Source organism: Ranitomeya variabilis, chromosome 2 (assembly GCF_051348905.1).
Source record: "Ranitomeya variabilis isolate aRanVar5 chromosome 2, aRanVar5.hap1, whole genome shotgun sequence".
Classification (NCBI taxonomy): domain Eukaryota; kingdom Metazoa; phylum Chordata; class Amphibia; order Anura; family Dendrobatidae; genus Ranitomeya; species Ranitomeya variabilis.
The window spans coordinates 354,902,125-354,923,152 of record NC_135233.1 but is presented as its reverse complement, the minus strand read 5'-3'; the positions used below and the strand labels follow the sequence as shown (position 1 = coordinate 354,923,152).

General features: G+C 44.3%; 1 protein-coding gene across 1 annotated transcript in view; it reads left to right on the top strand.

Annotated features, from left to right (window-relative positions):
* The first annotated feature begins 412 nt into the window (after positions 1-412).
* Positions 413-21,028, top strand: part of LOC143803753 (cytochrome P450 2G1-like) — a 353,179-nt gene continuing 332,563 nt past the window's right edge. Inside the window, exons 1-2 of the mRNA XM_077281525.1 lie at positions 413-592; positions 1,382-1,544. Of these exons, the coding sequence (XP_077137640.1) occupies positions 413-592; positions 1,382-1,544 (343 nt within the window). The remainder of the gene's footprint in view (positions 593-1,381; positions 1,545-21,028) is intronic.

The window sequence follows — 21,028 nt, the reverse complement described above, 5'->3', positions numbered from 1 at the left end:
GCTCGCTGCTTATCAGTGCTGGTTACAACAGCTGGACCTGGATGGGCAGCAGTAACCAAGCGCACAGTATCTGACTGAGCCAGACGCTGGGACCGATGTCTCTGCTGAGCAGGCTCCACTGCGACTGGAGAAGAATGGGTGACCGCAGTGGACATGGTTTGAGATTCTCTCTGTGCAGCGGTGGGAACTCAACACCTAACATCATTTTTGCTCTTGCTCTGTTTATTACTTTCTTTTGCCAGATCCAATCATTATGCAAGTTCTGCAAACTCAGAGCCAGATGCAAAGCACAGCCTCGGGAAACTTCACACAATATTTGTGATGATCCAATGTATTTTCCCTGTATCCAACATATCAGCACATACTGAACAAAGAGAGAGAGCACCAAGTAGATGCAAGGAATTGTAGAGGCATGGTTGACCAGCAGAATGCCTTGACCATCTTGGTCGGTGTCATTACTTTTATGCTCACCTTATTTTTCTGTAAGCATTTATGGAAGAGGAGAAGGATGCCACCTGGACCTCTCCCATTGCCAATTTTGGGTAACTGTCTCCTGATCTGGTCAGGGGGATTGGTGCAATGCTTAAAAAAGGTAAGTTTGTTCCCAGTATCAGCTTCTTCTTACAGTTTGTCATGTGAGGTTGCAATGTGATAATCACCATAACCTATATGTTGATATTCGAAATTACTGCTGGCATGGACACTATAACATATTAGACCTCCATTTATTCAGTGGTGTCACCTAGTCAAATATCAGTCTGTTCCCATTGAAGACGGATCTATTGCAGATAGATACATAGTAGACCAACACCACTATAAAAAGACCAACTAATACCTCTATATCAAGAATATTACTGCCAACCTTTCTGGTAGGATCATCAGTTACATCTGCTAAGCTTAGAGCCACAGATGATTTTGCATTTGAGGCTTATGACTACCATAAATCTTACATTTATAGCAATATTGTTACATTATTTTAAGTATATAATCTGGCTTTAGTCACTGTAACACAGTGTTAACTTAGGTATTGTGACATTGCTTTTGTGGAACTGTGCAGGATGTTTCTTGTAGTCTATGATGGTGGCCACTAAGTCTAAAATTGTTATTTGGCCAACTGTAAAAAAGTTCTTGAAAAACATGTCCATAACTTTGCAGAGTGATAGTCTATGGACAGGTGTCCCCAGTGGAAATCCCACAAAATATTACAATTTTCTCTGCAACCCCCAACAATGCGCTACCCTGACACTAGAATCAATTGTTTGTGCATTTTAATCATTTATAAACATGAGACAACTCCTTGTACTATGGACAATGCAAAAGTATGCAATAGTAAAATAGAAAAGTTACCTTCTAAGAAGGATTCTGATACTTACTTTCACAGTTGGCTGAGAAGTTTGGCCCCGTTTATACTTTCTACTTTGGCTCAAGACCTACGCTTGTTCTGACTGGATACACGACAGTAAAGGAGGCACTAGTTGAATTGGGAGATGCTTTTACTAATCGACCCAGTTTAGCACTTTTAGATCGTATGTTTCGCAATGGAGGTAAGTTTACTGGGAATAAATTTGTTGCTAATGGTGGTTATTAGTGATGAGCGAGCTTACTCGGTACTGCTGGTTACTCACCCAAGCGTCGCTATACTCGCGGTACTCACTGAGCACCGAGCATTTCTTTGACTATTCGGCGGGAGTTAGGGTCTCCGTTCTGCATTTTAGGTGCTCTTTAGAAAGATAAAAAAATGAAGAATCCAGCTCAACGAGGTAGTGAAAAAACCTTTTCTTTATTCACTTAGAAAATGTGCTCTGTGGAGGATAAATACGTCAGCAATAAAAAGGAGTAAAATGCGATATCAAAGCATTTCTGGTGACCAAGCACCGTTATTCATGATATTCATCATCCAACAAGCACATTTTCTAAGTGAATAAAGGTTTTTTCACTACCTCGTTGAGCTAGATTCTTCATTTTTTTCATTCCTCCACGCCCTGATACAGCGGCTCCGTGCTCCGAGCTTCCAAGGATGTCGATTATGGTGAGCTGGACTTTGTTTAAGCTCTTTAAAGCGCCAATCAACGTGTAGGGATTGTGTGCCATGCACTGTAATGCCGCAGCCATCTTTGTTGTGGTATTATTGTGATTGGCTGGCCGCACAGCATCATCAGCTCTATAAGAGACTGGATGCCTCCCTGCTCGGCGCATTCAGTTCCGGAATCATACAGTGAAAGGACAGCTGCTGCTGAGATAGAGACAGATTTGTGCTTTTATTAATGTGGGTAAAGCATCATTGAATCCACATATCCAGCTAAACCAATAGTCCTTCTAAGGACTAATTAAGGAGTATATAGATTGCAGTGCTAGGTAGGCAGGGGAGTGTATGTGCATATATACACATCGGTGCAAGGCATGCAGGCACTGTATGTGTAATAATTATAGGGGATAACTCAGGAGACTCTTTGCGTGGAACAAGACAACTACAGGACACAGTTTTATAAGTGGTAAAGTCTATATTATCACACTGTGATTCAAACAGGTGCAGAGAGAAACTCAAGTCCACAACACTTGGTGCAAATAATAAACGCAGCTTAGCAGTCTATAGGAAACGTCAGAGGAAAATGCAATCAAGCAAAAAGTCTATGAAGCACAGTTATTCTTGAGGAAACTTGACACGAATAAATCCTTGTCTTAGTCCAAACACAGATAGATATGCTTATAAGGCAGTTCAAATCATATCTTAGGTAAACCAGGGAGGCCTGGTTAATAGTCTCAGGTTATTGCAGAGCAGAAGCAGCTTACATGTCCAGCAAATGCAGATGAAGTAAACACGAGCAGCAGATGAAGGAGGATTACTGGAAACTTGTGTATGCAGTTCCTAGTGCAGTTCCTACTCAGAGCAGAGTAGCAGGATCACCACACAGGTTCACAGGAGCAGGTGTATAGCCAGGGATTAATCAGAGGTCAGGAGCTGGATGCAAGGCAGAATACTCTAGCACAGACTGAAGGCTGGGGTGGAGTTTTATAGCAGGAAGACAGTGCACATGAGACCAAAGACGCCATCTTGGAAAAGGGCAGTAATGCGCAAAAGGTAAAAAATGTTCAGAGTCCTGACAGTCTGTGGATATACAGTATAAATATCATTGCATATATCAAAAGGGCCCATTACTGTCTGCTGCTGCCTATTACATATATATGTAGCTCCAGGTATCAGTGGCTAGAAATTTTTTTGCATCTTAACCCCTTTACCCCCAAGGGTGGTTTGCACGTTATGGATCGGGCCAATTTTTACAATTCTGACCACTGTCCATTTATGAGGTTATAACTCTGGAACGCTTCAACGGATCCCGGTGATTCTGGCACTGTTTTCTCGTGACATATTGTACTTCATGATAGTGGTAAAATTTATTTGATATTACCTGCATTTATTTGTGAAAAAAACGGAAATTTGGCGAAACTTTTGAAAATTTCGCAATTTTCCAACTTTGAATTTTTATGCAATTAAATCACAGAGATATATCACACAAAATACTTAATAAGTAACATTTCCCACATGTCTACTTTACATCAGCACAATTTTGGAACCAAAATTTTTTTTTGCTAGGGAGTTATAAGGCTTAAAATTTGACCAGCAATTTCTCATTTTTACAACACCATTTTTTTTTAGGGACCACATCTCATTTGAAGTCATTTTGAGGGGTCTATATGATAGAAAATACCCAAGTGTGACACCATTCTAAAAACTGCACCCCTCAAGGTGCTCAAAACCACATTCAAGAAGTTTATTAACCCTTCAGGTGTTTCACATAAATTTTTGGAATGTTTAAATAAAAATGAACATTTAACTTTTTTTCACAAAAAATTTACTTCAGCTCCAATTTGTTTTATTTTACCAAGGGTAACAGGAGAAAATGGACCCCAAACATTGTTGTAAAATTTGTCCTGAGTACGCCGATACCCCATATGTGGGGGTAAACCACTGTTTGGGCGCATGGGAGAGCTTGGAAGGGAAGGAGCGCCGTTTGACTTTTCAATGCAAAATTGACAGGAATTGAGATGGAACACCATGTTGCGTTTGGAGAGCCACTGATGTGCCTAAACATTGAAACCCCCCACAAGTGACACCATTTTGGAAAGTAGACCACCTAAGGAACTTATCTAGATGTGTGGTGAGCACTTTGACTCACCAAGGGCTTCACAGAAGTTTATAATGCAGAGCCGTAAAAATAAAACAAACATTTTTTCCCACAAAATGACGCTTTCAGTGGTACCATGGTTATTTTTATCTGTCTTTTTGATCGCGTTTTATTCCACTTTTTATTCGGCGGTATGATAATAAAGCGTTGTTTTTTGCCTCGTTTTTTTTTTTCTTACGGTGTTTACTGAAGGGGTTAATTAGTGGGACAGTTTTATAGGTTGGGTCATTACGGACGCGGCGATACTAAATATGTGTACTTTGGTTTTTTTTATTTCGATAAAGAAATGTATTTATGGGAATAATATATATATTTTTTTCTTTATTTTGGAATTTTTTATTTATTTTTTTTTTTACACATGTGGAAATTTTTTTTTAAACTTTTTTACTTTGTCCCAGGGGGGGACATCACAGATCGGTGATCTGACAGTTTGCACAGCACTCTGAGCAGGCACTCGGTAAGCCACCTCCCTCCCTGCAGGACCCGGATGCCGTGGCCATCTTGGATCCGGGACCTGCAGCGAGGAAGGAGGTAGAAGACCCTCGGAGCAACGCGATCACATCGCGTTGCTGCGGGGGTCTCAGGGAAGCACGCAGGGAGCCCACTCCCTGCGCAATGCTTCCCTATACCGCCGGCAGACCGCGATCATGTTTGATGTTTGTGCCGGGGGTTAATGTGCCGGGGGCGGTCCATGACTGCTCCTGGCACATAGCGCCGAATGTCAGCTGCGATAGGCAGCTGACACCCGGCCGCGATCGGCCGCAGTCCCCCGTGAGCGCGGCCGATCGCGCTGGACGTACTATTCCGTCCTTGGGAAATAGGGCCCACCCCACATGGACGGAATAGTACGTCCAATGACAGAAAGGGGTTAATACTGCTTATTTTATTCCAAAGCAATCCATACCCCCTTTTTCTCCATTTGCTTATTGACACTACACACTACAGCCAGATCATTTTAATACTATAGTGTGAAAATCCAGCAATTTTAAACGGCTTTGGCTGTCGCATCTGAGTGCGCAGAAAATTCTGGCATTGCGCTAAATATTTTACAATTTTAGTCCTCCGAAGAATTTTTTGGGTAGCGTCATAAGCCTACTTATTGACACAATTTTAGTGCTCCCCCTAAAAAAAAAAATCCAGGCCACATATTTAACAGTGTGCTATCTCTGTCAGAAGCCTGATAAATCTGTGGGCTACAAATTGTGGCATTTCAAGGCTACATTCCCCTTTTTTGCCGTGTCTTACCCTAGTTCAATAAACTATTTTGGGGTAAAAAATGTACAAATAAAGGCCACATTTTGAAGAGTCTGATATCTGTGTCACGTGCCAGATCCAGCTGTGGGCCACAAATTGTGGCATTTCAGGGCTACATTCTCCTTTTTTGCCTGTGTCTTACTGTAATTCTATACAGTATTTTTTGTTAAAAAAAACAAACATACAGGCCACATATTGAATAGTGTGGTATCTCCATCAAATGCCTCCTCTATCTGTGGGCTAAAAAATTGTGGCATTTGAGGTCTCCTGTGAACTGGTTTTCCCGTGTCTTACCCTAGTTATTAACAACATTTTTAAAAAAAAGCTACATTCCAGATAATTAAAACTGTGGTTTTTAGGGACACTGATCACATATAAGTTTCCTCCAAATTCAGCCATTGGTAGTGAATAGGGTTGAGCGAAACGGGTCGCCCATTTTCAGAAGTCGCCGACTTTTGGCAAAGTCGGGTTTCATGAAACCCGACCCGACCCCTGTATGGGGTCGGCCATGAGGTCGGCGATCTTCTGAATCTGGTATCGGAATCCATATTTAAGTGTTAAATAAAGAATCAAAATAAAAAATATTGATATACTCACTCTCGGACGCGCCCTGGTACTAACCGGCAGCCTTCCTTCCTAAGAATGAGCGCGTGAAGGACCTGCGGTGACGTCGCGGCTTGTGATTGGTCGCGAGCGGTCACATGGGCGGTCACGCGACCAATCACAAGCCGCGACGTCATCTAAGGTCCTTCACGTGCTCATTCTTAGGAAGGAAGGCTGCCGGAAAGAAGCAGGCGCGTCCGAGGGTGAGTATATACCGAATAGGAATATACTCACCCTCGGAGCCTTCAGTTCCGAGCACAGCCTTCAGTTGTCCATACCCCAGTCATTGGAACGCAAGCGGAGATATGCAGCCAAGACCCCACAGTCCACAGTACTTAATTCACACATTTCTCATCTGCTAGGCTCAAAATGTTGCCTTTTAGCTCGTGGAAATGGAAGTTTTCCGCAGCCTGATGGGGGCGTCCGTCCCAGGGTACTCAGTTGCCAGCCACCACTATTTCTCCCGGTGTGCCATACCGGCATTACACCAGCATGTGTCCCACAACATTAGCCATGCCCTCATCAATGCTGTTATTGGGACAGTCCACCTATCCACGGACAGGACACAAGTGCTTGTGGGCAGGGACAGTACATTTCACTGACGGCACACTGGGTTAACATAGTGGAAGCCGAGACCCAGTCGGACCTTGGGATGGAAGACGTTCTTCCAACGCTGAGGATTGCGGGCCCTACGTCAATCATGGTTGCCCCCACAGTCTACAGTTCCTGCACCTTCTCCTCCTCCTCTTCATCCTCCATCTCTGAAATGAGCACATCAGTCACAAGCTGGAAGCACTGCAGCACTGCCTCAGCCAAGTGGCAACAGGCTGTGCTGAAGCTAATTTGCTTAGGTGAAAAACCGCACAATGCTGAAGAGTTGTGGACAGCTCTGAAAGAGCAGTCAGATTTGTGTCTGACACCACTGAACCTACAGCCAGGCATGGTCGTATGTGACAATGGCTGGAACTTGGTGGCGGCTCTGAGGCGAGGTGAGCTCACACACATTCCATGCCTGGCCCATGTCCTTAACCCCATCGTTCAATGGTTTCTCAAAGCTACTGCTAGTGAAAGTACGCTATCTGTGTGCCCATTTTAGAAAGTCAGCTACATCTTCAGCCGCCATTGCTGTGTTTCAGCAGTGTTTGCAGCTTCCAGCTCATTGACTGGTGTGTGATGTCCCCACGCATTAGAACTCTACACTGCATATGTTGGAAAGGATTTGTGAGCAGAAGAGGGCAGTTGTTGACTACCAGCATCAACAAGGATGTAGATAATCAGTTCAGACTTCACACATAAGACCTCAGGAGTGGACATGGATGTCAGACACATGTACTGTACCATCCTACAAAACTTTGAGGACTACACCACTTCTCTGCATTCTGAAAAGCTCTCTGCTCACAATGAAAGAGGGTGCATGCAGGCGGAGCACGAGGACATGGAGCAAGGAACCATAAAGGGTGATTACACAGAGCCCAGCCTCATGTCGTCCCAACTTGAACTGGTAGACAATGAGGAGGAGGAGGTGAAGGAGGAGGAGGACAGCATGGTCAGTCATCCTGTTGATGAGGACACGGAAGTCTTGCCTGTTACCAGTCTGGCACATATGGCTGGCTTTATGTTGCACTGCCTTTCCCATGACCCTCGCAATTTTTGGTGACACTCATTACTGGTTGGTGACACTTCTAGACCCATGCTACAAGGTCGACTTTCAATCTCTTCTTCCAGAGGTAGACAGGTGTACTAAAATGGTGCAGTACCAGAGGGCCATTGTTGCGGAATTACTTAAAAAATTCCCATCTTGTTTCTAGTTTTGAACAAAAATGTATCAGTGATCCAATGGGAAGAGGAACAATATATTTAATCTATTCGATTATTAACCCACCTCATGATCGAGAAAAATTAAAATTCATGATGCAGTGGGAGGAGGAGATGGGATTTGAATTGGCACTGGAGGACTGGGGATTTTGCTGCGACACATTGTCCAAGGGTAGTCACCAATCTTCCCTTGTGGAGACCTCATTAAAAGTTCTCCCTCGATAGAACTTATCTAGTGCCAACTAAACTCCATAGTATACATCCACACGTCTCAAACTTGTGTTTTTGAGGCTGTAACCTACCTGGGGATATGAAACACATATGGTGGATGTGTCCAACAGTTTTGACTCTATGGCATCAGATAAATCTCTTGGTGAACCAATTACTTGGTAAAAACATCAATCCAGATGTCTCCATTTTCCTCCTTGGGACAAGACATTCATCTCTTCCTAAAAGTCTTTATAAATTAGTAAACTTTCTCTTTATGGCTACCAAAATACATGTAGCAATGAAATGGAATCTCCAACACTATCATTACTGTCTGTTAAAGAAAGGATGAATAAAATGATGCTGTATGAACGCATTGAAGCTACTAGAAATGATGTGTGGGATCAATTTTTCAAGATTTGGTGTCAATGGATGGACTTGGAGCCTAACCTACATATGGACCAGACGCTTCATCTATCTCCATAACAACTTGGGACTGAGGAGATGAAGATCTATGCATAGAATCTTTTTGCTTCTTCAACCATCATTTACCCCTGTTTCACAGCCCGGATGGGAATCTAACGGCGATGGGTACTGTGGTTTTTGAAAGGTTAATAATTCGTTATAATGTTCGCTGTGGATTTACTACTTCCCTTCCCTACTGTTTTACCCTTTTGTTGTCTTTGTAATATCTTTCCCCCTGTCAGTTATAAGATTGTGTTCTTCTTTTTTTTTAAGCTATAAACTCCCCTGTGAGGGAGTGTATCTTTATTATATAATGTTCTTGTTATAGTTAAAACTTCAATAAAAACTTCTTGAAATTAAAAAATTCCCATCTGAGAACGTTGGCGGCAGACATCATAGTTCATTGGATAACCAAGGAGTACTAGTGAGAGAGACACAACTCTAATCCAGCAGAGGCAGGGGAACACTTGCAAAGTTCTGGTAGAGTTTTCTCAGACCCTCCCATCGCCCAGGCACAGAGGCAAGGGGTACTGTACAAGGAGTGCAATGTTTGGGAAGATGCTAAGGGAGTACCTTGCTGACCGTACCAACATCCTCCGTGATTCCTCTGTGCCTTTTAATTATTGGGTATCCAAGCTGGACACACGGCAATTAACTGGCTCTCTACGCCTTGGAGGTCCTGGCCTTCCCTGCCACTATTGTTTTGTCAGAGTGGGTTTTTAGTGCCGCTGATGGAATTATGACTGATAAGCGCATCTGCCTGTCAACTGAAAATAGAATGAGACTTACTGGTAATTCGGTTTCTAGTAACCCACTACAACAGCACACCTGGAGGATGTTACCTCTTTCCTAATAGGGACAGGAAAAGAAAAAAGGTTAAATAACCTCTCCCTCATCCTCCCCTTAGTGTTATTATTAAGGACCACAGGAGAAGGAATGCTTCAAATTGTATTTTATTATATTATATATTATATTATATATCCCTACTTACACCCGCCAGCCAGCAGCCTCCAAGCTCCTGACCCTTACCTCATCCTTTGGACTTACTCAGTGGTCCTCCACAGCCACCCACACAGATGGACATACACTAGACCTCATCTTCACCCGCCTCTGTTTCTTATCTAATCTCACAACCTCTCCCTTCCCCCTATCTGACCACCATCTACTCACCTTCTCATCATTGTCCTCCTCACCCACCCCCCATGTCGAGCTAGTACCACATCCTCGCAGAAACCTTGCACACCTAGACATTCACAGACTCTCAGACTCTCTTCTACCCCTGTCCTCCATATCTTCACTCGACGACACGGATAGCACCACCGCTTTCTATAACTGCACCCTCAGCCGTAGACTCAGTTGTCCCTCTCATACATGTCAAAGTGTGACAAATCAATAGGCAACCCTGGCATAACAACCTCACCGAAAAAACTCCGACAAGCATCCAGGGTTGCGGAGCAGCGTTAGAAAAAAAACACGCCTGCCAGATGACTTCACCGCTCTCAAACAAGCTACACTTGCCTTCAAACTAGTCCTCACTTCTGCTAAACAGATCTATTTCAGTAACCTTGTATCTTCACTATCCTACAACCCAAAACAACTGTTCAGCACATTTAACTCTCCCCTCTGCCCGCCACTGCCACCTCCAACTCCCCTCATCTCTTCTGAGGACTTTACCACCTACTTCAAAAACAAGATCGACCAAGCAAGGCCAACCGTTACTGTTCTGCCACCCCAACCACTCCATATACCAGACCTCTGCCCTTCCCCAATAACTTCCCTCTCCAACGTCACTGAAGGAGAACTTACTCGCCTCCTTTCCAAATCACACCTCACCACCTGTGCACTTGACCCCATCCCTTCCCACCTGCTCCCCACCCTCACTAACACGCTCATTCCAGCCCTAACCCATCTCTTCAACCTATCGCTATCTTCTGGTTCTTTCCCCTCTGCCTTCAAACATGCCACCATCACACCCATCCTCAAAAAAGCTAACTTTGACCCAACTGCTATGCCCAGCTATCGCCCCATATCACTGCTCCCGTTTGCTTCCAAACTCCTTGAGCAGCATGTGCATGGTCAACTTTCCTCCCACCTCTCATCTAACTCTGGCTTCTGCCCCCACCACACCAACGAAACTTCTCTGACCAAAATAACTACAGTAATGACTTACTCACAGCCAAAGCTAACAGACAGTTCTCCATCCTCCGCCTTCTCGACCTGTCCTCTGCTTTCGACATAGTCAACCACTGCCTACTACTACAGTTTCTTTCTTCCCTTGGCAACAAAGGCCTTGCCCTGTCTTGGATTTCCTCATACCTTTCTGACCGCATATTTAGCGTTTCCCACTCCCACACTACCTCCTCACCCCGCCCCCTCTCTGTTGGAGTCCCTCAAGGCTCTGTTCTAGGGCCCCTACTTTTTTCCATCTATACCTTTGGCCTAGGACAACTCATAACATCCCATGGCTTCCAGTACTACCTATATGCGGACGACACTCAGATCCACCGCTCTGGCTCAGATGTCGCCTCTCTTCTGTCCAGAATCCCGGAGTGTCTGTCAACCATATCCTCCTTCTTCAACTTGCGATTCCTAAAACTCAATGTGGACAAAACCAAACTCATCATCTTTCTCCCATCTCGTGTATCTCCCCTACCTGATCTATCTATTATGGTAAACGGCATCACACTCTCCCGCACCTGAAATCCACTGCCTCGGGGTAAATCTCGATTCTGCCCTGTCCTTCAAACCACACATCCAAACTCTTGCCCCCTCCTGTCGCCTCCAACTCAAAAATATTGCCAGAATATGTCCCTTCCTCAGCCCACAATCTACTAAAACTCTTGTGCATGCCCTCATCATCTCCCAACCTCGATTACTGCAACACTCTCCTCTGTGGCCTCCCCGCTAACTCCCTTGCACCACTCCAGTCTGTCCTCAACTCTGCTAATCCACCTCTCTCCTCACTACTCCCCTGCTTCTCCCCTCTGCAAATCCCTCCACTGGCTCCCAATTCCCCAACAAATCCAGTTCAAACTACTTACACTGATCTATAAAGCCATCCACAACCTATTCCCTCCCTATATCTCTGAACTAATCTCCCACCATCTTCCCTCACGTAATCTTCGATCCTCCCAAGATCTCCTACTCTCCTCCACACATCTATTCAATCCTCACACAACCGCCTCCAAGATTTCTCCCGAATATCCCCCATCCTCTGGAATTCCACGCCTCAACACGTTCGATTATCCACCACCATCGGATCCTTCAGACAGAACCTGAAAACCCATCTCTTCAGAAAAGCCTACAGCCTGAAATAACCATTCTACCGCTTCTCCAACCACCTGCGCTGCCACCTCACCAACCACCCGAGCTGCCTCCCCACTAACCACCCAAGCTGCTACCTCACCAACCACCCGAGCTGCTGCCTCACCAACCATCTGAGCTGACTCCTCACCAACCACCCGAGCTGCTGCCTCACCACCACCAGAGCTGCCGCCTCACCACCACCAGTGCAGCATCACACCGACCTCCTGTCTCTCCCCCATTATCCCAAAGAATGTAAGTCCGCAAGGACAGGGTCCTCTCCCCTCTGTACCAGTCTGTCATTGTAAATTTGTTTACTGTTAAAGATATCTATAACCCTGTATATAACCCCTTTTCACATGTACAGCACCATGGAATTAATGGGGATATATAAATAAATTATAATAATAATATTTATTCATTAAAGAACGTAAAGTAAAGGGAGGGATTACTCCTGCTGTCGTGGTGGTTACTAGAAACCGAATTACCGGTAAGTCTAATTCCATTTTCTCTAGTAACCCCCCACGACAGCACACCTGGAGCAGTACCCAAGAGTAATATTTAGGGAGTGACTATAGCTCTAAGGACTTTTTCTCCGAAGGCCAAGTCCTCTTTTGACATCAAGTCTAGCCTGTAATGTTTGGTAAATGTATGGACCGAGGACCATGTAGCAGCTCTGCATATTTGCGCCATAGAAACACTGCCTTTCTCAGCCCACGAGACAGCTGTTGCTCTGGTAGAATGGGATGTAAATTTCTCTGGCGGTGGAAGGTCCTGGAATTGATAAGCCTCCAAGATTGCTCTCTTGATCCAGTTGGCGATCGTAGACTTGGAAGTCTTCTTCCCTTTATTTTGACCTTGAAGATGAATGAACAAGTTCTGATCCTTCGTAATTTTCTCCGAAGCTTGGAGATAATGAAGTACTATTCTTTGAACATCCAAAGTGTGGAACTGTTCTTCTTCCTCATTTCTTGGCTCTTGATAGAAGGAGAAGAGAATTATCTCCTGTACTTGTGGAATTCAGAGACGACCTTTAGAAGAAAGGATGGATCCGTGATCCGAGCTTCCAAGGATGTCGATTATGGTGAGCTGGACTTTGTTTAAGCTCTTTAAAGCGCCAATCAACGTGTAGAGATTGTGTGCCATGCACTGTAATGCCGCAGCCATCTTTGTTGTGGTATTATTGTGATTGGCTGGCCGCACAGCATCATCAGCTCTATAAGAGACTGGATGCCTCCCTGCTCGGCGCATTCAGTTCCGGAATCATACAGTGAAAGGACAGCTGCAGCTGAGATAGAGACAGATTTGTGCTTTTATTAATGTGGGTAAAGCATCGTTGAATCCACATATCCAGCTAAACCAATAGTCCTTCTAAGGACTAATTAAGGAGTATATAGATTGCAGTGCTAGGTAGGCAGGGGAGTGTATGTGCATATATACACATCGGTGCAAGGCATGCAGGCACTGTATGTGTAATAATTATAGGGGATAACTCAGGAGACTCTTTGCGTGGAACAAGACAACTACAGGACACAGTTTTATAAGTGGTAAAGTCTATATTATCACACTGTGATTCAAACAGGTGCAGAGAGAAACTCAAGTCCACAACACTTGGTGCAAATAATAAACGCAGCTTAGCAGTCTATAGGAAACGTCAGAGGAAAATGCAATCAAGCAAAAAGTCTATGAAGCACAGTTATTCTTGAGGAAACTTGACACGAATAAATCCTTGTCTTAGTCCAAACACAGATAGATATGCTTATAAGGCAGTTCAAATCATATCTTAGGTAAACCAGGGAGGCCTGGTTAATAGTCTCAGGTTATTGCAGAGCAGAAGCAGCTTACATGTCCAGCAAATGCAGATGAAGTAAACACGAGCAGCAGATGAAGGAGGATTACTGGAAACTTGTGTATGCAGTTCCTAGTGCAGTTCTTACTCAGAGCAGAGTAGCAGGATCACCACACAGGTTTACAGGAGCAGGTGTATAGCCAGGGATTAATCAGAGGTCAGGAGCTGGATGCAAGGCAGAATACTCTAGCACAGACTGAAGGCTGGGGTGGAGTTTTATAGCAGGAAGACAGTGCACATGAGACCAAAGACGCCATCTTGGAAAAGGGCAGTAATGCGCAAAAGGTAAAAAATGTTCAGAGTCCTGACAGTCTCTGGATATACAGTATAAATATCATTGCATATATCAAAAGGGCCCATTACTGTCTGCTGCTGCCTATTACATATATATGTAGCTCCAGGTATCAGTGGCTAGAAATTTTTTTGCACCTTAACCCCTTTACCCCCAAGGGTGGTTTGCACGTTATGGACCGGGCCAATTTTTACAATTCTGACCACTGTCCATTTATGAGGTTATAACTCTGGAACGCTTCAACGGATCCCGGTGATTCTGGCACTGTTTTCTCGTGACATATTGTACTTCATGATAGTGGTAAAATTTATTTGATATTACCTGCATTTATTTGTGAAAAAAACGGAAATTTGGCGAAACTTTTGAAAATTTTGCAATTTTCCAACTTTGAATTTTTATGCAATTAAATCACAGAGATATATCACACAAAATACTTAATAAGTAACATTTCCCACATGTCTACTTTACATCAGCACAATTTTGGAACCAAAATTTTTTTTTGCTAGGGAGTTATAAGGCTTAAAATTTGACCAGCAATTTCTCATTTTTACAACACCATTTTTTTTTAGGGACCACATCTCATTTGAAGTCATTTTGAGGGGTCTATATGATAGAAAATACCCAAGTGTTACACCATTCTAAAAACTGCACCCCTCAAGGTGCTCAAAACCACATTCAAGAAGTTTATTAACCCTTCAGGTGTTTCACATAAATTTTTGGAATGTTTAAATAAAAATGAACATTTAACTTTTTTTCACAAAAAATTTACTTCAGCTCCAATTTGTTTTATTTTACCAAGGGTAACAGGAGAAAATGGACCCCAAACATTGTTGTAAAATTTGTCCTGAGTACGCCGATACCCCATATGTGGGGGTAAACCACTGTTTGGGCGCATGGGAGAGCTTGGAAGGGAAGGAGCGCCGTTTGACTTTTCAATGCAAAATTGACAGGAATTGAGATGGAACACCATGTTGCGTTTGGAGAGCCACTGATGTGCCTAAACATTGAAACCCCCCACAAGTGACACCATTTTGGAAAGTAGACCACCTAAGGAACTTATCTAGATGTGTGGTGAGCACTTTGACTCACCAAGGGCTTCACAGAAGTTTATAATGCAGAGCCGTAAAAATAAAACAAACATTTTTTCCCACAAAATGACGCTTTCAGTGGTACCATGGTTATTTTTATCTGTCTTTTTGATCGCGTTTTATTCCACTTTTTATTCGGCGGTATGATAATAAAGCGTTGTTTTTTGCCTCGTTTTTTTTTTTCTTACGGTGTTTACTGAAGGGGTTAATTAGTGGGACAGTTTTATAGGTTGGGTCATTACGGACGCGGCGATACTAAATATGTGTACTTTGGTTTTTTTTATTTCGATAAAGAAATGTATTTATGGGAATAATATATATATTTTTTTCTTTATTTTGGAATTTTTTATTTATTTTTTTTTTTACACATGTGGAAATTTTTTTTTAAACTTTTTTACTTTGTCCCAGGGGGGGACATCACAGATCGGTGATCTGACAGTTTGCACAGCACTCTGAGCAGGCACTCGGTAAGCCACCTCCCTCCCTGCAGGACCCGGATGCCGTGGCCATCTTGGATCCGGGACCTGCAGCGAGGAAGGAGGTAGAAGACCCTCGGAGCAACGCGATCACATCGCGTTGCTGCGGGGGTCTCAGGGAAGCACGCAGGGAGCCCACTCCCTGCGCAATGCTTCCCTATACCGCCGGCAGACCGCGATCATGTTTGATGTTTGTGCCGGGGGTTAATGTGCCGGGGGCGGTCCATGACTGCTCCTGGCACATAGCGCCGAATGTCAGCTGCGATAGGCAGCTGACACCCGGCCGCGATCGGCCGCAGTCCCCCGTGAGCGCGGCCGATCGCGCTGGACGTACTATTCCGTCCTTGGGAAATAGGGCCCACCCCACATGGACGGAATAGTACGTCCAATGACAGAAAGGGGTTAATACTGCTTATTTTATTCCAAAGCAATCCATACCCCCTTTTTCTCCATTTGCTTATTGACACTACACACTACAGCCAGATCATTTTAATACTATAGTGTGAAAATCCAGCAATTTTAAACGGCTTTGGCTGTCGCATCTGAGTGCGCAGAAAATTCTGGCATTGCGCTAAATATTTTACAATTTTAGTCCTCCGAAGAATTTTTTGGGTAGCGTCATAAGCCTACTTATTGACACAATTTTAGTGCTCCCCCTAAAAAAAAAAAATCCAGGCCACATATTTAACAGTGTGCTATCTCTGTCAGAAGCCTGATAAATCTGTGGGCTACAAATTGTGGCATTTCAAGGCTACATTCCCCTTTTTTGCCGTGTCTTACCCTAGTTCAATAAACTATTTTGGGGTAAAAAATGTACAAATAAAGGCCACATTTTGAAGAGTCTGATATCTCTGTCACGTGCCAGATCCAGCTGTGGGCCACAAATTGTGGCATTTCAGGGCTACATTCTCCTTTTTTGCCTGTGTCTTACTGTAATTCTATACAGTATTTTTTGTTAAAAAAAACAAACATACAGGCCACATATTGAATAGTGTGGTATCTCCATCAAATGCCTCCTCTATCTGTGGGCTAAAAAATTGTGGCATTTGAGGTCTCCTGTGAACTGGTTTTCCCGTGTCTTACCCTAGTTATTAACAACATTTTTTTAAAAAAGCTACATTCCAGATAATTAAAACTGTGGTTTTTAGGGACACTGATCACATATAAGTTTCCTCCAAATTCAGCCATTGGTAGTGAATAGGGTTGAGCGAAACGGGTCGCCCATTTTCAGAAGTCGCCGACTTTTGGCAAAGTCGGGTTTCATGAAACCCGACCCGACCCCTGTATGGGGTCGGCCATGAGGTCGGCGATCTTCTGAATCTGGTATCGGAATCCATATTTAAGTGTTAAATAAAGAATCAAAATAAAAAATATTGATATACTCACTCTCGGACGCGCCCTGGTACTAACCGGCAGCCTTCCTTCCTAAGAATGAGCGCGTGAAGGACCTGCGGTGACGTCGCGGCTTGTGATTGGTCGCGAGCGGTCACATGGGCGGTCACGCGACCAATCACAAGCCGCGACGTCATCTAAGGTCCTTCACGTGCTCATTCTTAGGAAGGAAGGCTGCCGGAAAGAAGCAGGCGCGTCCGAGGGTGAGTATATACCGAATAGGAATATACTCACCCTCGGAGCCTTCAGTTCCGAGCACAGCCTTCAGTTGTCCATACCCCAGTCATTGGAACGCAAGCGGAGATATGCAGCCAAGACCCCACAGTCCACAGTACTTAATTCACACATTTCTCATCTGCTAGGCTCAAAATGTTGCCTTTTAGCTCGTGGAAATGGAAGTTTTCCGCAGCCTGATGGGGGCGTCCGTCCCAGGGTACTCAGTTGCCAGCCACCACTATTTCTCCCGGTGTGCCATACCGGCATTACACCAGCATGTGTCCCACAACATTAGCCATGCCCTCATCAATGCTGTTATTGGGACAGTCCACCTATCCACGGACAGGACACAAGTGCTTGTGGGCAGGGACAGTACATTTCACTGACGGCACACTGGGTTAACATAGTGGAAGCCGAGACCCAGTCGGACCTTGGGATGGAAGACGTTCTTCCAACGCTGAGGATTGCGGGCCCTACGTCAATCATGGTTGCCCCCACAGTCTACAGTTCCTGCACCTTCTCCTCCTCCTCTTCATCCTCCATCTCTGAAATGAGCACATCAGTCACAAGCTGGAAGCACTGCAGCACTGCCTCAGCCAAGTGGCAACAGGCTGTGCTGAAGCTAATTTGCTTAGGTGAAAAACCGCACAATGCTGAAGAGTTGTGGACAGCTCTGAAAGAGCAGTCAGATTTGTGTCTGACACCACTGAACCTACAGCCAGGCATGGTCGTATGTGACAATGGCTGGAACTTGGTGGCGGCTCTGAGGCGAGGTGAGCTCACACACATTCCATGCCTGGCCCATGTCCTTAACCCCATCGTTCAATGGTTTCTCAAAGCTACTGCTAGTGAAAGTACGCTATCTGTGTGCCCATTTTAGAAAGTCAGCTACATCTTCAGCCGCCATTGCTGTGTTTCAGCAGTGTTTGCAGCTTCCAGCTCATTGACTGGTGTGTGATGTCCCCACGCATTAGAACTCTACACTGCATATGTTGGAAAGGATTTGTGAGCAGAAGAGGGCAGTTGTTGACTACCAGCATCAACAAGGATGTAGATAATCAGTTCAGACTTCACACATAAGACCTCAGGAGTGGACATGGATGTCAGACACATGTACTGTACCATCCTACAAAACTTTGAGGACTACACCAAAATGGTGAGCGGTGATGACGCCATAATTAGCGTCACCATCCCACTTCTCTGCATTCTGAAAAGCTCTCTGCTCACAATGAAAGAGGGTGCATGCAGGCGGAGCACGAGGACATGGAGCAAGGAACCATAAAGGGTGATTACACAGAGCCCAGCCTCATGTCGTCCCAACTTGAACTGGTAGACAATGAGGAGGAGGAGGTGAAGGAGGAGGAGGACAGCATGGTCAGTCATCCTGTTGATGAGGACACGGAAGTCTTGCCTGTTACCAGTCTGGCACATATGGCTGGCTTTATGTTGCACTGCCTTTCCCATGACCCTCGCAATTTTTGGTGACACTCATTACTGGTTGGTGACACTTCTAGACCCATGCTACAAGGTCGACTTTCAATCTCTTCTTCCAGAGGTAGACAGGTGTACTAAAATGGTGCAGTACCAGAGGGCCATTGTTGCGGAATTACTTAAAAAATTCCCATCTTGTTTCTAGTTTTGAACAAAAATGTATCAGTGATCCAATGGGAAGAGGAACAATATATTTAATCTATTCGATTATTAACCCACCTCATGATCGAGAAAAATTAAAATTCATGATGCAGTGGGAGGAGGAGATGGGATTTGAATTGGCACTGGAGGACTGGGGATTTTGCTGCGACACATTGTCCAAGGGTAGTCACCAATCTTCCCTTGTGGAGACCTCATTAAAAGTTCTCCCTCCACAGAACTTATCTAGTGCCAACTAAACTCCATAGTATACATCCACACGTCTCAAACTTGTGTTTTTGAGGCTGTAACCTACCTGGGGATATGAAACACATATGGTGGATGTGTCCAACAGTTTTGACTCTATGGCATCAGATAAATCTCTTGGTGAACCAATTACTTGGTAAAAACATCAATCCAGATGTCTCCATTTTCCTCCTTGGGACAAGACATTCATCTCTTCCTAAAAGTCTTTATAAATTAGTAAACTTTCTCTTTATGGCTACCAAAATACATGTAGCAATGAAATGGAATCTCCAACACTATCATTACTGTCTGTTAAAGAAAGGATGAATAAAATGATGCTGTATGAACGCATTGAAGCTACTAGAAATGATGTGTGGGATCAATTTTTCAAGATTTGGTGTCAATGGATGGACTTGGAGCCTAACCTACATATGGACCAGACACTTCATCTATCTCCATAACAACTTGGGACTGAGGAGATGAAGATCTATGCATAGAATCTTTTTGCTTCTTCAACCATCATTTACCCCTGTTTCACAGCCCGGATGGGAATCTAACGGCGATGGGTACTGTGGTTTTTGAAAGGTTAATAATTCGTTATAATGTTCGCTGTGGATTTACTACTTCCCTTCCCTACTGTGTTACCCTTTTGTTGTCTTTGTAATATCTTTCCCCCTGTCAGTTATAAGATTGTGTTCTTCTTTTTTTTTAAGCTATAAACTCCCCTGTGAGGGAGTGTATCTTTATTATATAATGTTCTTGTTATAGTTAAAACTTCAATAAAAACTTCTTGAAATTAAAAAATTCCCATCTGAGAACGTTGGCGGCAGACATCATAGTTCATTGGATAACCAAGGAGTACTAGTGAGAGAGACACAACTCTAATCCAGCAGAGGCAGGGGAACACTTGCAAAGTTCTGGTAGAGTTTTCTCAGACCCTCCCATCGCCCAGGCACAGAGGCAAGGGGTACTGTACAAGGAGTGCAATGTTTGGGAAGATGCTAAGGGAGTACCTTGCTGACCGTACCAACATCCTCCGTGATTCCTCTGTGCCTTTTAATTATTGGGTATCCAAGCTGGACACACGGCAATGAACTGGCTCTCTACGCCTTGGAGGTCCTGGCCTTCCCTGCCACTATTGTTTTGTCAGAGTGGGTTTTTAGTGCCGCTGATGGAATTATGACTGATAAGCGCATCTGCCTGTCAACTGAAAATAGAATGAGACTTACTGGTAATTCGGTTTCTAGTAACCCACTACAACAGCACACCTGGAGGATGTTACCTCTTTCCTAATAGGGACAGGAAAAGAAAAAAGGTTAAATAACCTCTCCCTCATCCTCCCCTTAGTGTTATTATTAAGGACCACAGGAGAAGGAATGCTTCAAATTGTATTTTATTATATTATATATTATATTATATATCCCTACTTACACCCGCCAGCCAGCAGCCTCCAAGCTCCTGACCCTTACCTCATCCTTTGGACTTACTCAGTGGTCCTCCACAGCCACCCACACAGATGGACATACACTAGACCTCATCTTCACCTGCCTCTGTTTCTTATCTAATCTCACAACCTCTCCCTTCCCCCTATCTGACCACCATCTACTCACCTTCTCATCATTGTCCTCCTCACCCACCCCCCATGTCGAGCTAGTACCACATCCTCGCAGAAACCTTGCACACCTAGACATTCACAGACTCTCAGACTCTCTTCTACCCCTGTCCTCCATATCTTCACTCGACGACACGGATAGCACCACCGCTTTCTATAACTGCACCCTCACATCAGCCGTAGACTCAGTCGTCCCTCTCATACATGTCAAAGTGTGACAAATCAATAGGCAACCCTGGCATAACAACCTCACCGAAAAAACTCCGACAAGCATCCAGGGTTGCGGAGCAGCGTTAGAAAAAAAACACGCCTGCCAGATGACTTCACCGCTCTCAAACAAGCTACACTTGCCTTCAAACTAGTCCTCACTTCTGCTAAACAGATCTATTTCAGTAAC